The sequence below is a fragment of the Leptodactylus fuscus genome, unplaced genomic scaffold (genome assembly GCF_031893055.1).
Source record: "Leptodactylus fuscus isolate aLepFus1 unplaced genomic scaffold, aLepFus1.hap2 HAP2_SCAFFOLD_133, whole genome shotgun sequence".
Taxonomy (NCBI): domain Eukaryota; kingdom Metazoa; phylum Chordata; class Amphibia; order Anura; family Leptodactylidae; genus Leptodactylus; species Leptodactylus fuscus.
This window is the reverse complement of record NW_027440155.1, coordinates 145,231-162,044: the sequence shown is the minus strand read 5'-3', so window position 1 is coordinate 162,044 and position 16,814 is coordinate 145,231. Positions and strand designations below refer to the sequence as shown.

The following is a 16,814-nucleotide window of genomic DNA, read 5'->3' as shown; positions in this document are numbered from 1 at the left end:
TATCCTCCAGACTGTGTCCTATTATACTGTATCCCCTGCTCTGTATCCTCCAGACCGTGTCCTATTATACTGTATCCTCCAGACCGTGTCCTATTATACTGTATCCCCTGCTCTGTATCCTCCAGACCATGTCCTATTATACTGTATCCCCTGCTCTGCTCCTCCAGACCATGTCCTATTATACTGTATCCTCCAGACCGTGTCCTATTATACTGTATCCCCTGCTCTGTATCCTCCAGACCGTGTCCTATTATACTGTATCCCCTGCTCTGTATCCTCCAGACCGTGTCCTATTATACTGAATCCCCTGCTCTGTATCCTCCAGACTGTCCTATTATACTGTATCCCCTGCTCTGTATCCTCCAGACCGTGTCCTATTATACTGTATCCCCTGCTCTGTATCCTCCAGACCGTGTCCTATTATACTGTATCCCCTGCTCTGTATCCTCCAGACCGTGTCCTATTATACTGTATTCTATACTCTGTTTGTCCTCAGATCTCCGCCTCTCTTCCGCCTTCTGACCAATACGAAATTGCAAATGGCAGAACAAGTGAGAAACCCTTCTGTGTCCCCGGAGGAGTCAAAAAGACGGTAACTTGGGACGTGACTCCAAAAATGATCGGTACGCAAACAAGCAGAAATAATTGTCCTCTATTACTACTGACAACCAGCCTGTATATATCATGTCTGAGAGGTAGTCACAGCCCCGCCCCTGTTACTGACAACCAGCTGTATATATCATGTCTGAGAGGTAGTCACAGCCCCGCCCCCTGTTACTGACAACCAGCTGTATATATCATGTCTGAGAGGTAGTCACAGCCCGCCCCCTGTTACTGACAACCAGCTGTATATATCATGTCTGAGAGGTAGTCACAGCCCCGCCCCCTGTTACTGACAACCAGCTGTATATATCATGTCTGAGAGGTAGTCACAGCCCCGCCCCCTGTTACTGACAACCAGCCTGTATATACCATGTCTGAGAGGTAGTCACAGCCCCGCCCCCTGTTACTGACAACCAGCCTGTATATATCATGTCTGAGAGGTAGTCACAGCCCCGCCCCCTGTTACTGACAACCAGCTGTATATATCATGTCTGAGAGGTAGTCACAGCCCCTCCCCCTGTTACTGACAACCAGCTGTATATACCATGTCTGAGAGGTAGTCACAGCCCGCCCCCTGTTACTGACAACCAGCCTGTATATATCATGTCTGAGAGGTAGTCACAGCCCCGCCCCCTGTTACTGACAACCAGCCTGTATATATCATGTCTGAGAGGTAGTCACAGCCCCGCCCCCTGTTACTGACAACCAGCCTGTATATATCATGTCTGAGAGGTAGTCACAGCCCCGCCCCCTGTTACTGACAACCAGCTGTATATATCATGTCTGAGAGGTTGTCACAGCCCCGCCCCCTGTTACTGACAACCAGCTGTATATATCATGTCTGAGAGGTAGTCACAGCCCGCGCCCCTGTTACTGACAACCAGCCTGTATATATCATGTCTGAGAGGTTGTCACAGCCCCGCCCCCTGTTACTGACAACCAGCTGTATATATCATGTCTGAGAGGTTGTCACAGCCCCGCCCCCTGTTACTGACAACCAGCTGTATATATCATGTCTGAGAGGTAGTCACAGCCCCGCCCCCTGTTACTGACAACCAGCTGTATATACCATGTCTGAGAGGTAGTCACAGCCCCGCCCCTGTTACTGACAACCAGCCTGTATATACCATGTCTGAGAGGTAGTCACAGCCCCGCCCCCTGTTACTGACAACCAGCTGTATATATCATGTCTGAGAGGTAGTCACAGCCCCGCCCCCTGTATATATCATGTCTGAGAGGTAGTCACAGCCCCGCCCCCTGTTACTGACAACCAGCTGTATATACCATGTCTGAGAGGTAGTCACAGCCCCGCCCCCTGTTACTGACAACCAGCCTGTATATACCATGTCTGAGAGGTAGTCACAGCCCCGCCCCCTGTTACTGACAACCAGCTGTATATATCATGTCTGAGAGGTAGTCACAGCCCCGCCCCCTGTTACTGACAACCAGCTGTATATATCATGTCTGAGAGGTAGTCACAGCCCCGCCCCCTGTTACTGACAACCAGCCTGTATATATCATGTCTGAGAGGTAGTCACAGCCCGCCCCTGTTACTGACAACCAGCCTGTATATATCATGTCTGAGAGGTAGTCACAGCCCCGCCCCTGTTACTGACAACCAGCCTGTATATACCATGTCTGAGAGGTAGTCACAGCCCCGCCCCCTGTTACTGACAACCAGCTGTATATATCATGTCTGAGAGGTAGTCACAGCCCCGCCCCCTGTTACTGACAACCAGCTGTATATATCATGTCTGAGAGGTAGTCACAGCCCCGCCCCCTGTTACTGACAACCAGCCTGTATATATCATGTCTGAGAGGTAGTCACAGCCCCGCCCCCTGTTACTGACAACCAGCTGTATATACCATGTCTGAGAGGTAGTCACAGCCCCGCCCCCTGTTACTGACAACCAGCCTGTATATATCATGTCTGAGAGGTAGTCACAGCCCCGCCCCCTGTTACTGACAACCAGCCTGTATATATCATGTCTGAGAGGTAGTCACAGCTCCGCCCCCTGTTACTGACAACCAGCCTGTATATATCATGTCTGAGAGGTAGTCACAGCCCCGCCCCCTGTATATACCATGTCTGAGAGGTTGTCACAGCCCCGCCCCCTGTTACTGACAACCAGCCTGTATATATCATGTCTGAGAGGTAGTCACAGCTCCGCCCCCTGTTACTGACAACCAGCCTGTATATATCATGTCTGAGAGGTAGTCACAGCCCCGCCCCTGTTACTGACAACCAGCTGTATATATCATGTCTGAGAGGTAGTCACAGCCCCGCCCCGTTACTGACAACCAGCTGTATATATATCATGTCTGAGAGGTAGTCACAGCCCCGCCCCCTGTTACTGACAACCAGCCTGTATGTATCATGTCTGAGAGGTAGTCACAGCCCCGCCCCCTGTTACTGACAACCAGCCTGTATATATCATGTCTGAGAGGTAGTCACAGCCCCGCCCCCTGTTACTGACAACCAGCCTGTATATATCATGTCTGAGAGGTAGTCACAGCCCCGCCCCCTGTTACTGACAACCAGCTGTATATACCATGTCTGAGAGGTTGTCACAGCCCCGCCCCCTGTTACTGACAACCAGCCTGTATATATCATGTCTGAGAGGTAGTCACAGCCCCGCCCCCTGTTACTGACAACCAGCTGTATATACCATGTCTGAGAGGTAGTCACAGCCCCGCCCCCTGTTACTGACAACCAGCTGTATATATCATGTCTGAGAGGTAGTCACAGCCCCGCCCCCTGTTACTGACAACCAGCCTGTATATATCATGTCTGAGAGGTAGTCACAGCCCCGCCCCCTGTTACTGACAACCAGCCTGTATATATCATGTCTGAGAGGTAGTCACAGCCCCGCCCCCTGTTACTGACAACCAGCTGTATATATCATGTCTGAGAGGTAGTCACAGCCCCGCCCCCTGTTACTGACAACCAGCTGTATATATCATGTCTGAGAGGTTGTCACAGCCCCGCCCCTTTTACTGACATCACTTATATAATGTAGTCACAGCCCCGCCCCCTGTTACTGACATCACTTATATAATGTAGTCACAGCCCCGCCCCCTCTTACTATTTTACATTCTTGTGATTTCCAGGGCAGATGAATATCACGGTTATGGCGGAGGCCGTGCAGAGCGAGGAGCTTTGTGGGGAGCAGAAGACGGTGATCCCTAAAAAAGGCCGGAGAGATGTCGTCATCCATTCTGTGATGGTGGTGGTGAGTACTGGGGGGGGGATGGGCACCACTGGCACATTCACTGGGCCGCTGCTGGAGTAGCCGCTGGTCACACATAGACACCAGTGGAAGAAATGACTGACAGAGCGGCGGAGGTGGCCCAATATCCGTCAGTGTAGATGTGGCTACTGCAGTATAGACGGCAGCCATATTGGATGTGACCTATGTATGAGCTGCTCATTGGACGCCTCACTACCTGACATGATGACATCACAGGTGGCCGTCTCCAGAGATCTCATATAAGACCAGGCCTTTTCTCTTTCAGCCCGAGGGGACTTTAGTGGAGAAGACGCACAACTCCCTGCTGGTCTCTGATGGTAACGCCACGAAATATCTGCTCCTGTGCAGTCACTGTGTGCCGTCTCTTCCTCCTGTGCAGTCACTGTGTGCAGTCTCTTCCTCCTGTGCAGTCTCTGTGTGCCGTCTCTTCCTCCTGTGCAGTCACTGTGTGCCGTCTCTTCCTCCTGTGCAGTCACTGTGTGCCGTCTCTTCCTCCTGTGCAGTCACTGTGTGCCGTCTCTTCCTCCTGTGCAGTCACTGTGTGCAGTCTCTTCCTCCTGTGCAGTCACTGTGTGCAGTCTCTTCCTCCTGTGCAGTCACTGTGTGCCGTCTCTTCCTCCTGTGCAGTCACTGTGTGCCGTCTCTTCCTCCTGTGCAGTCACTGTGTGCCGTCTCTTCCTCCTGTGCAGTCACTGTGTGCCGTCTCTTCCTCCTGTGCAGTCACTGTGTGCCGTCTCTTCCTCCTGTGCAGTCACTGTGTGCCGTCTCTTCCTCCTGTGCAGTCACTGTGTGCAGTCTCTTCCTCCTGTGCAGTCACTGTGTGCCGTCTCTTCCTCCTGTGCAGTCACTGTGTGCAGTCTCTTCCTCCTGTGCAGTCTCTGTGTGCAGTCTCTTCCTCCTGTGCAGTCTCTGTGTGCCGTCTCTTCCTCCTGTGCAGTCACTGTGTGCCGTCTCTTCCTCCTGTGCAGTCACTGTGTGCCGTCTCTTCCTCCTGTGCAGTCACTGTGTGCAGTCTCTTCCTCCTGTGCAGTCACTGTGTGCAGTCTCTTCCTCCTGTGCAGTCACTGTGTGCAGTCTCTTCCTCCTGTGCAGTCACTGTGTGCTGTCTCTTCCTCCTGTGCAGTCACTGTGTGCAGTCTCTTCCTCCTGTGCAGTCACTGTGTGCAGTCTCTTCCTCCTGTGCAGTCACTGTGTGCAGTCTCTTCCTCCTGTGCAGTCACTGTGTGCAGTCTCTTCCTCCTGTGCAGTCACTGTGTGCAGTCTCTTCCTCCTGTGCAGTCACTGTGTGCCGTCTCTTCCTCCTGTGCAGTCACTGTGTGCCGTCTCTTCCTCCTGTGCAGTCAGTGTGCCGTCTCTTCCTCCTGTGCAGTCACTGTGTGCCGTCTCTTCCTCCTGTGCAGTCAGTGTGCCGTCTCTTCCTCCTGTGCAGTCACTGTGTGCCGTCTCTTCCTCCTGTGCAGTCACTGTGTGCCGTCTCTTCCTCCTGTGCAGTCACTGTGTGCCGTCTCTTCCTCCTGTGCAGTCAGTGTGCCGTCTCTTCCTCCTGTGCAGTCAGTGTGCCGTCTCTTCCTCCTGTGCAGTCACTGTGTGCCGTCTCTTCCTCCTGTGCAGTCAGTGTGCCGTCTCTTCCTCCTGTGCAGTCAGTGTGCCGTCTCTTCCTCCTGTGCAGTCACTGTGTGCCGTCTCTTCCTCCTGTGCAGTCAGTGTGCCGTCTCTTCCTCCTGTGCAGTCAGTGTGCCGTCTCTTCCTCCTGTGCAGTCAGTGTGCCGTCTCTTCCTCCTGTGCAGTCACTGTGTGCCGTCTCTTCCTCCTGTGCAGTCAGTGTGCCGTCTCTTCCTCCTGTGCAGTCAGTGTGCCGTCTCTTCCTCCTGTGCAGTCAGTGTGCCGTCTCTTCCTCCTGTGCAGTCACTGTGTGCCGTCTCTTCCTCCTGTGCAGTCAGTGTGCCGTCTCTTCCTCCTGTGCAGTCAGTGTGCCGTCTCTTCCTCCTGTGCAGTCAGTGTGCCGTCTCTTCCTCCTGTGCAGTCACTGTGTGCCGTCTCTTCCTCCTGTGCAGTCAGTGTGCCGTCTCTTCCTCCTGTGCAGTCAGTGTGCCGTCTCTTCCTCCTGTGCAGTCACTGTGTGCCGTCTCTTCCTCCTGTGCAGTCACTGTGTGCAGTCTCTTCCTCCTGTGCAGTCACTGTGTGCAGTCTCTTCCTCCTGTGCAGTCACTGTGTGCCGTCTCTTCCTCCTGTGCAGTCACTGTGTGCAGTCTCTTTCTCCTGTACTCTCAGCTGTTTGGACATCTCTCTCTTGCCACCAATTTCTTGGATAGATGTCAGCTGAGGGGTCTGACTGTCCATTATGGGACCCTTTCCTTGGTCACCTGGTACAGCCCGACAATCCAGTCATTGTGCCTTAGGACATTATAAATCTATCTATCCTCCTCTCACCCTAATGTGAGTCCCCAGTGTTCACCATCAGTCCTCCAGTCTATCCTCCTCTCACCCTAATGTGAGTCCCCAGTGTTCACCATCAGTCCTACAGTCTATCCTCCCCTGACCCTAATGTGAGTCCCCAGTGTTCACCATCAGTCCTCCAGTCTATCCTCCCCTGACCCTAATGTGAGTCCCCAGTGTTCACCATCAGTCCTCCAGTCTATCCTCCCCTCACCCTAATGTGAGTCCCCAGTGTTCACCATCAGTCCTCCAGTCTATCCTCCCCTCACCCTAATGTGAGTCCCCAGTGTTCACCATCAGTCCTCCAGTCTATCCTCCTCTCGCCATAATGTGAGTCCCCAGTGTTCACCATCAGTCCTCCAGTCTATCCTCCCCTGGCCCTAATGTGAGTCCCCAGTGTTCACCATCAGTCCTCCAGTCTATCCTCCCCTGACCCTAATGTGAGTCCCCAGTGTTCACCATCAGTCCTCCAGTCTATCCTCCCCTCACCCTAATGTGAGTCCCCAGTGTTCACCATCAGTCCTCCAGTCTATCCTCCCCTGACCCTATTGTGAGTCCCCAGTGTTCACCATCAGTCCTCCAGTCTATCCTCCCCTGACCCTAATGTGAGTCCCCAGTGTTCACCATCAGTCCTCCAGTCTATCCTCCCCTGACCCTATTGTGACTCCCCAGTGTTCACCATCAGTCCTCCAGTCTATCCTCCCCTCACCCTAATGTGAGTCCCCAGTGTTCACCATCAGTCCTCCATTCTATCCTTCCCTGACCCTAATGTGAGTCCCCAGTGTTCACCATCAGTCCTCCATTCTATCCTTCCCTGACCCTAATGTGAGTCCCCAGTGTTCACCATCAGTCCTCCAGTCTATCCTCCCCTGACCCTAATGTGAGTCCCCAGTGTTCACCATCAGTCCTCCAGTCTATCCTCCCCTGACCCTATTGTGACTCCCCAGTGTTCACCATCAGTCCTCTAGTCTATCCTCCCCTCACCCTAATGTGAGTCCCCAGAGTTCACCATCAGTCCTCCAGTCTATCCTCCCCTGACCCTATTGTGAGTCCCCAGTGTTCACCATCAGTCCTCCAGTCTATCCTCCCCTGACCCTAATGTGAGTCCCCAGTGTTCACCATCAGTCCTCCAGTCTATCCTCCCCTGACCCTATTGTGACTCCCCAGTGTTCACCATCAGTCCTCCAGTCTATCCTCCCCTCACCCTAATGTGAGTCCCCAGTGTTCACCATCAGTCCTCCAGTCTATCCTCCCCTGACCCTAATGTGAGTCCCCAGTGTTCACCATCAGTCCTCCAGTCTATCCTCCCCTGAGTCTAATGTGAGTCCCCAGTGTTCACCATCAGTCCTCCAGTCTATCCTCCCCTCACCCTAATGTGAGTCCCCAGTGTTCACCATCAGTCCTACAGTCTATCCTCCCCTCACCCTAATGTGAGTCCCCAGTGTTCACCATCAGTCCTCCAGTCTATCCTCCCCTCACCCTAATGTGAGTCCCCAGTGTTCACCATCAGTCCTCCAGTCTATCCTCCCCTCACCCTAATGTGAGTCCCCAGTGTTCACCATCAGTCCTCCAGTCTATCCTCCCCTCACCCTAATGTGAGTCCCCAGTGTTCACCATCAGTCCTCCAGTCTATCCTCCCCTCACCCTAATGTGAGTCCCCACTGTTCACTCAAGTCCTCCAGTCTATCCTTCCCTGACACTAATGTGAGTCCCCAGTGTTCACCATCAGTCCTCCAGTCTATCCTTCCCTGACCCTAATGTGAGTCCCCAGTGTTCACCATCAGTCCTCCAGTCTATCCTCCCCTCACCCTAATGTGAGTCCCCAGTGTTCACCATCAGTCCTCCAGTCTATCCTCCCCTCACCCTAATGTGAGTCCCCACTGTTCACCATCAGTCCTCCAGTCTATCCTCCCTGACCCTAATGTGAGTCCCCAGTGTTCACCATCACTCCTCCAGTCTATCCTCCCCTGAGCCTAATGTGAGTCCCCAGTGTTCACCATCAGTTCTCCAGTCTATCCTCCCCTCACCCTAATGTGAGTCCCCACTGTTCACTCAAGTCCTCCAGTCTATCCTTCCCTGACACTAATGTGAGTCCCCAGTGTTCACCATCAGTCCTCCAGTCTATCCTTCCCTGACCCTAATGTGAGTCCCCAGTGTTCACCATCAGTCCTCCAGTCTATCCTCCCCTCACCCTAATGTGAGTCCCCAGTGTTCACCATCAGTCCTCCAGTCTATCCTCCCCTCACCCTAATGTGAGTCCCCACTGTTCACCATCAGTCCTCCAGTCTATCCTCCCTGACCCTAATGTGAGTCCCCAGTGTTCACCATCACTCCTCCAGTCTATCCTCCCCTGAGCCTAATGTGAGTCCCCAGTATTCACCATCAGTCCTCCAGTCTATCCTCCCCTGACCCTATTGTGAGTCCCCAGTGTTCACCATCAGTCCTCCAGTCTATCCTCCCCTGACCCTAATGTGAGTCCCCAGTGTTCACCATCAGTCCTCCAGTCTATCCTCCCCTCACCCTAATGTGAGTCCCCAGTGTTCACCATCAGTCCTCCAGTCTATCCTCCCTGAACCTAATGTGAGTCCCCAGTGTTCACCATCAGTCCTCCAGTCTATCCTCCCCTCACCCTAATGTGAGTCCCCAGTGTTCACCATCAGTCCTCCAGTCTATCCTCCCCTCACCCTAATGTGAGTCCCCAGTGTTCACCATCAGTCCTCCAGTCTATCCTCCCCTCGCCCTAATGTGAGTCCCCAGTGTTCACCATCAGTCCTCCAGTCTATCCTCCCCTCGCCCTAATGTGAGTCCCCAGTGTTCACCATCAGTCCTCCAGTCTATCCTCCCCTCGCCCTAATGTGAGTCCCCAGTGTTCACCATCAGTCCTCCAGTCTATCCTCCCCTGGCCCTAATGTGAGTCCCCAGTGTTCACCATCAGTCCTCCAGTCTATCCTCCCCTCACCCTAATGTGAGTCCCCAGTGTTCACCATCAGTCCTCCAGTCTATCCTCCCCTCACCCTAATGTGAGTCCCCAGTGTTCACCATCAGTCCTCCAGTCTATCCTCCCCTGACCCTATTGTGAGTCCCCAGTGTTCACCATCAGTCCTCCAGTCTATCCTCCCCTGACCCTAATGTGAGTCCCCAGTGTTCACCATCAGTCCTACAGTCTATCCTCCCCTGACCCTAATGTGAGTCCCCAGTGTTCACCATCAGTCCTCCAGTCTATCCTCCCCTGACTCTAATGTGAGTCCCCAGTGTTCACCATCAGTCCTCCAGTCTATCCTCCCCTCACCCTAATGTGAGTCCCCAGTGTTCACCATCAGTCCTCCAGTCTATCCTCCCCTCACCCTAATGTGAGTCCCCAGTGTTCACCATCAGTCCTCCAGTCTATCCTCCCCTCACCCTAATGTGAGTCCCCAGTGTTCACCATCAGTCCTCCAGTCTATCCTTCCCTGACCCTAATGTGAGTCCCCAGTGTTCACCATCAGTCCTCCAGTCTATCCTCCCCTCACCCTAATGTGAGTCCCCAGTGTTCACCATCAGTCCTCCAGTCTATCCTCCCCTCACCCTAATGTGAGTCCCCAGTGTTCACCATCAGTCCTCCAGTCTATCCTCCCCTCACCCTAATGTGAGTCCCCAGTGTTCACCATCAGTCCTCCAGTCTATCCTCCCCTCACCCTAATGTGAGTCCCCAGTGTTCACCATCAGTCCTCCAGTCTATCCTCCCCTGACCCTAATGTGAGTCCCCAGTGTTCACCATCAGTCCTCCAGTCTATCCTCCCCTGACCCTATTGTGAGTCCCCAGTGTTCACCATCAGTCCTCCAGTCTATCCTCCCCTCACCCTAATGTGAGTCCCCAGTATTCACCATCAGTCCTCCAGTCTATCCTCCCCTGACCCTATTGTGAGTCCCCAGTGTTCACCATCAGTCCTCCAGTCTATCCTCCCCTGACCCTAATGTGAGTCCCCAGTATTCTCCATCAGTCCTCCAGTCTATCCTCCCCTCACCCTAATGTGAGTCCCCAGTGTTCACCATCAGTCCTCCAGTCTATCCTCCCTGACCCTAATGTGAGTCCCCAGTGTTCACCATCAGTCCTCCAGTCTATCCTCCCCTGAGCCTAATGTGAGTCCCCAGTGTTCACCATCAGTCCTCCAGTCTATCCTCCCCTCACCCTAATGTGAGTCCCCAGTATTCACCATCAGTCCTCCAGTCTATCCTCCCCTGACCCTATTGTGAGTCCCCAGTGTTCACCATCAGTCCTCCAGTCTATCCTCCCCTCACCCTAATGTGAGTCCCCAGTATTCACCATCAGTCCTCCAGTCTATCCTCCCCTGACCCTATTGTGAGTCCCCAGTGTTCACCATCAGTCCTCCAGTCTATCCTCCCCTCACCCTAATGTGAGTCCCCAGTATTCACCATCAGTCCTCCAGTCTATCCTCCCCTGACCCTATTGTGAGTCCCCAGTGTTCACCATCAGTCCTCCAGTCTATCCTCCCCTCACCCTAATGTGAGTCCCCAGTATTCACCATCAGTCCTCCAGTCTATCCTCCCCTGACCCTATTGTGAGTCCCCAGTGTTCACCATCAGTCCTCCAGTCTATCCTCCCCTCACCCTAATGTGAGTCCCCAGTATTCTCCATCAGTCCTCCAGTCTATCCTCCCCTGACCCTATTGTGAGTCCCCAGTGTTCACCATCAGTCCTCCAGTCTATCCTCCCCTGACCCTAATGTGAGTCCCCAGTGTTCACCATCAGTCCTCCAGTCTATCCTCCCCTCACCCTAATGTGAGTCCCCAGTGTTCACCATCAGTCCTCCAGTCTATCCTCCCCTGACCCTATTGTGACTCCCCAGTGTTCACCATCAGTCCTCCAGTCTATCCTCCCCTCACCCTAATGTGAGTCCCCAGTGTTCACCATCAGTCCTCCAGTCTATCCTCCCCTCACCCTAATGTGAGTCCCCACTGTTCACCATCAGTCCTCCAGTCTATCCTCCCCTCACCCTAATGTGAGTCCCCAGTGTTCACCATCAGTCCTCCAGTCTATCCTCCCCTCACCCTAATGTGAGTCCCCAGTGTTCACCATCAGTCCTCCAGTCTATCCTCCCCTCACCCTAATGTGAGTCCCCAGTGTTCACCATCAGTCCTCCAGTCTATCCTCCCCTCACCCTAATGTGAGTCCCCAGTGTTCACCATCAGTCCTACAGTCTATCCTCCCCTCACCCTAATGTGAGTCCCCAGTGTTCACCATCAGTCCTCCAGTCTATCCTCCCCTCACCCTAATGTGAGTCCCCAGTGTTCACCATCAGTCCTCCAGTCTATCCTCCCCTCACCCTAATGTGAGTCCCCAGTGTTCACCATCAGTCCTCCAGTCTATCCTCCCCTCACCCTAATGTGAGTCCCCAGTGTTCACCATCAGTCCTCCAGTCTATCCTCCCCTCACCCTAATGTGAGTCCCCAGTGTTCACCATCAGTCCTCCAGTCTATCCTCCCCTCACCCTAATGTGAGTCCCCAGTGTTCACCATCAGTCCTCCAGTCTATCCTTCCCTGACCCTAATGTGAGTCCCCAGTGTTCACCATCCGTCCTCCAGTCTATCCTTCCCTGACCCTAATGTGAGTCCCCAGTGTTCACCATCAGTCCTCCAGTCTATCCTCCCTGAACCTAATGTGAGTCCCCAGTATTCACCATCAGTCCTCCAGTCTATCCTCCCCTCACCCGAATGTGAGTCCCCAGTGTTCACCATCAGTCCTCCAGTCTATCCTCCCTGACCCTAATGTGAGTCCCCAGTGTTCACCATCACTCCTCCAGTCTATCCTCCCCTGAGCCTAATGTGAGTCCCCAGTGTTCACCATCAGTCCTCCAGTCTATCCTCCCCTGACCCTATTGTGAGTCCCCAGTGTTCACCATCACTCCTCCAGTCTATCCTCCCCTGAGCCTAATGTGAGTCCCCAGTGTTCACCATCAGTCCTCCAGTCTATCCTCCCCTCACCCTAATGTGAGTCCCCAGTATTCACCATCAGTCCTCCAGTCTATCCTCCCCTGACCCTAATGTGAGTCCCCAGTGTTCTCCATCAGTCCTCCAGTCTATCCTTCCCTGACCCTAATGTGAGTCCCCAGTGTTCACCATCAGTCCTCCATTCTATCCTTCCCTGACCCTAATGTGAGTCCCCAGTGTTCACCATCAGTCCTCCAGTCTATCCTCCCCTGACCCTAATGTGAGTCCCCAGTGTTCACCATCAGTCCTACAGTCTATCCTCCCCTGAGCCTAATGTGAGTCCCCAGTGTTCACCATCAGTCCTCCAGTCTATCCTCCCCTCACCCTAATGTGAGTCCCCAGTGTTCACCATCAGTCCTCCAGTCTATCCTCCCCTGAGCCTAATGTGAGTCCCCAGTGTTCACCATCAGTCCTCCAGTCTATCCTCCCCTCACCCGAATGTGAGTCCCCAGTGTTCACCATCAGTCCTCCAGTCTATCCTCCCTGACCCTAATGTGAGTCCCCAGTGTTCTCCATCAGTCCTCCAGTCTATCCTTCCCTGACCCTAATGTGAGTCCCCAGTGTTCACCATCAGTCCTCCATTCTATCCTTCCCTGACCCTAATGTGAGTCCCCAGTGTTCACCATCAGTCCTCCAGTCTATCCTCCCCTGACCCTAATGTGAGTCCCCAGTGTTCACCATCAGTCCTCCAGTCTATCCTCCCCTCACCCTAATGTGAGTCCCCAGTGTTCACCATCAGTCCTCCAGTCTATCCTCCCCTGACCCTATTGTGACTCCCCAGTGTTCACCATCAGTCCTCCAGTCTATCCTCCCCTCACCCTAATGTGAGTCCCCAGTGTTCACCATCAGTCCTCCAGTCTATCCTCCCCTGACCCTAATGTGAGTCCCCAGTGTTCACCATCAGTCCTCCAGTCTATCCTCCCCTCACCCTAATGTGAGTCCCCAGTGTTCACCATCAGTCCTCCAGTCTATCCTCCCCTGACCCTATTGTGACTCCCCAGTGTTCACCATCAGTCCTCCAGTCTATCCTCCCCTCACCCTAATGTGAGTCCCCAGTGTTCACCATCAGTCCTCCAGTCTATCCTCCCCTGACCCTAATGTGAGTCCCCAGTGTTCACCATCAGTCCTCCAGTCTATCCTCCCCTCACCCTAATGTGAGTCCCCAGTGTTCACCATCAGTCCTCCAGTCTATCCTCCCTGACCCTAATGTGAGTCCCCAGTGTTCACCATCAGTCCTCCAGTCTATCCTCCCCTGACCCTAATGTGAGTCCCCAGTGTTCACCATCAGTCCTCCAGTCTATCCTCCCCTCACCCTAATGTGAGTCCCCAGTGTTCACCATCAGTCCTCCAGTCTATCCTCCCCTCACCCTAATGTGAGTCCCCAGTGTTCACCATCAGTCCTCCAGTCTATCCTCCCCTGACCCTATTGTGACTCCCCAGTGTTCACCATCAGTCCTCCAGTCTATCCTCCCCTCACCCTAATGTGAGTCCCCAGTGTTCACCATCAGTCCTCCAGTCTATCCTCCCCTCACCCTAATGTGAGTCCCCAGTGTTCACCATCAGTCCTCCAGTCTATCCTCCCCTCACCCTAATGTGAGTCCCCAGTGTTCACCATCAGTCCTCCAGTCTATCCTCCCCTCACCCTAATGTGAGTCCCCAGTGTTCACCATCAGTCCTCCAGTCTATCCTCCCCTGAACCAGACGTCTGATCCGAGGGTCGGAGACACAATGTGACAATTTTGCTTTTTGCAGCGACTTGTGTATCGGAGAAGATGACGTTTGAGCTGCCGCCCTCCTATGTCCTGGGGTCGGAGAAATCCTACATCAGTGTGTGCGGTGAGTCCAGAGTAATAGAGGTGCAGGGACCCCGCACTGCAGGAAGAGGGGCGCTAGACATGGAAGTCTCTGGACTATGCTTGTAGTGTACAGCTGTGCGGGGTCCTCCAGAGAGGAGCTCTTTATAGTGTGAGACCTGTAGGGGGCATCAGGGGCCGCTCCCCCATTACCCCACCATTCCATAATCTATCCGTTTCTCTCTCCCAGGAGACATCATGGGGCCGGCCATGAATAACATCGCCAATCTCCTGCAAATGTCGTACGGCTGCGGGGAGCAGAATATGGTTCTTTTTGCCCCAAATATCTTCATCCTCTGGTATCTAAAGATTTCGGGTCAACACAACCCAAGTGTGTTAGAGAAGGGCAAAGAGATGCTGGACAAGGGTGAGTGCTCCATACTGGCCGTGTCTCGGCCTCCCTATGGCGGTATGCATTGGGGCCCCTATCATGGCTCTGTACAATGAGTAATCTCATTGCCCCCCCCCCCTATTTTATAGGACACCGCCGCCAGCTCTTGTACAGGCGCAAGGACTGGTCATTCAGCGCCTTTGGCAACAGTGACCCAGAGGGCAGCACATGGTAAGTATGGAGAGCGTCGGCCATTGTGTCTGAACCTCCGAGTAACCAAGCAGAAATTACCCGTCAGCTCTACTGAGGAATCAGCGGCAGCGATGGGCCGCCATGTGGCGTTACCTTCCCGCTGTCATGTGACATAATGTCCGCCTGGTAAGGTTCTGCACAGGCGCATTAGGGCCCATAGAGGACGCTGTGATGTCAGTGCATGGTTATGACATCACAGGGATGAGGTATCGGCACGTCTGTATCATTTCTAGATTACACAAAGTATATGTACGTCCTAGAAGACAAGTGGGTGGGGGGATGAAGTCCTCAGCAGAGCGGTCCATCTGAAGTCATGTCTTAGGACGTCGTCTTCACCCCGCTGTCTCTTATCCCACACGTCTCCTCTCCAGGCTCACAACTTTTGTTATGAAGTGTTTCAGCATGGCCAGAGAGCTGTGCGCCATCGATGAGGAGACCATAACACAAGCCATGAAGTGGCTGAAGTCACAGCAGAAGCCCAATGGCTGCTTCAAGACCACCGGACGTCTGCTCAACAACGGCATGAAGGTGAGCGGAGACACAGCAGAGCCGTATACTGCAGCGTATAGCGTACAGAGGACATGAGCTGAGGGTATCAGGACTATAGTAATGTCCTCCACAACAGCATGAAGGTGAGCGGAGACACAGCAGGGCCGTATACTGCAGCGTATAGCGTACAGAGGACATGAGCTGAGGGTATCCAGACTATAGTAATGTCCTCCACAACAGCATGAAGGTGAGCGGAGACACAGCAGGGCCGTATACTGCAGCGTATAGCGTACAGAGGACATGAGCTGAGGGTATCAGGACTATAGTAATGTCCTCCACAACAGCATGAAGGTGAGCGGAGACACAGCAGGACCATATACTGCAGCGTATAGCGTACAGAGGACATGAGCTGAGGGTATCCGGACTATAGTAATGTCCTCCACAACAGCATGAAGGTGAGCGGAGACACAGCAGGGCCGTATACTGCAGCGTACAGAGGACATGAGCTGAGGGTATCAGGACTATAGTAATGTCCTCCACAACAGCATGAAGGTGAGCGGAGACACAGCAGGGCCGTATACTGCAGCGTATAGCGTACAGAGGACATGAGCTGAGGGTATCCAGACTATAGTAATGTCCTCCACAACAGCATGAAGGTGAGCGGAGACACAGCAGGGCCGTATACTGCAGCGTATAGCGTACAGAGAACATGAGCTGAGGGTATCAGGACTATAGTAATGTCCTCCACAACAGCATGAAGGTGAGCGGAGACACAGCAGGGCCGTATACTGCAGCGTATAGCGTACAGAGGACATGAGCTGAGTGTATCCGGACTATAGTAATGTCCTCCACAACAGCATGAAGGTGAGCGGAGACACAGCAGGGCCGTATACTGCAGCGTATAGCGTACAGAGGACATGAGCTGAGTGTATCCGGACTATAGTAATGTCCTCCACAACAGCATGAAGGTGAGCGGAGACACAGCAGGGCCGTATACTGCAGCGTACAGAGGACATGAGCTGAGGGTATCAGGACTATAGTAATGTCCTCCACAACAGCATGAAGGTGAGCGGAGACACAGCAGGGCCGTATACTGCAGCGTATAGCGTACAGAGGACATGAGCTGAGTGTATCCGGACTATAGTAATGTCCTCCACAACAGCATGAAGGTGAGCGGAGACACAGCAGGGCCGTATACTGCAGCGTATAGCGTACAGAGGACATGAGCTGAGGGTATCCAGACTATAGTAATGTCCTCCACAACAGCATGAAGGTGAGCGGAGACACAGCAGGGCCGTATACTGCAGCGTATAGCGTACAGAGGACATGAGCTGAGGGTATCAGGACTATAGTAATGTCCTCCACAACAGCATGAAGGTGAGCGGAGACACAGCAGGGCCGTATACTGCAGCGTATAGCGTACAGAGGACATGAGCTGAGTGTATCCGGACTATAGTAATGTCCTCCACAACAGCATGAAGGTGAGCGGAGACACAGCAGGGCCGTATACTGCAGCGTATAGCGTACAGAGGACATGAGCTGAGTGTATCCGGACTATAGTAATGTCCTCCACAACAGCATGAAGGTGAGCGGAGACACAGCAGGGCCGTAT

At 53.4% G+C, this 16,814-nt stretch overlaps 1 protein-coding gene across 1 annotated transcript in view; it reads left to right on the top strand.

Moving 5' to 3' along the window:
• The window catches only part of LOC142187076 (alpha-2-macroglobulin-like protein 1), a 114,220-nt gene that overhangs the window by 76,095 nt on the left and 21,311 nt on the right, over window positions 1-16,814 (top strand). Inside the window, exons 20-26 of the mRNA XM_075261440.1 lie at window positions 497-623; window positions 3,715-3,836; window positions 4,120-4,171; window positions 14,030-14,113; window positions 14,321-14,497; window positions 14,611-14,692; window positions 15,085-15,241. Coding sequence (XP_075117541.1) covers window positions 497-623; window positions 3,715-3,836; window positions 4,120-4,171; window positions 14,030-14,113; window positions 14,321-14,497; window positions 14,611-14,692; window positions 15,085-15,241 — 801 coding nt within the window. The remainder of the gene's footprint in view (window positions 1-496; window positions 624-3,714; window positions 3,837-4,119; window positions 4,172-14,029; window positions 14,114-14,320; window positions 14,498-14,610; window positions 14,693-15,084; window positions 15,242-16,814) is intronic.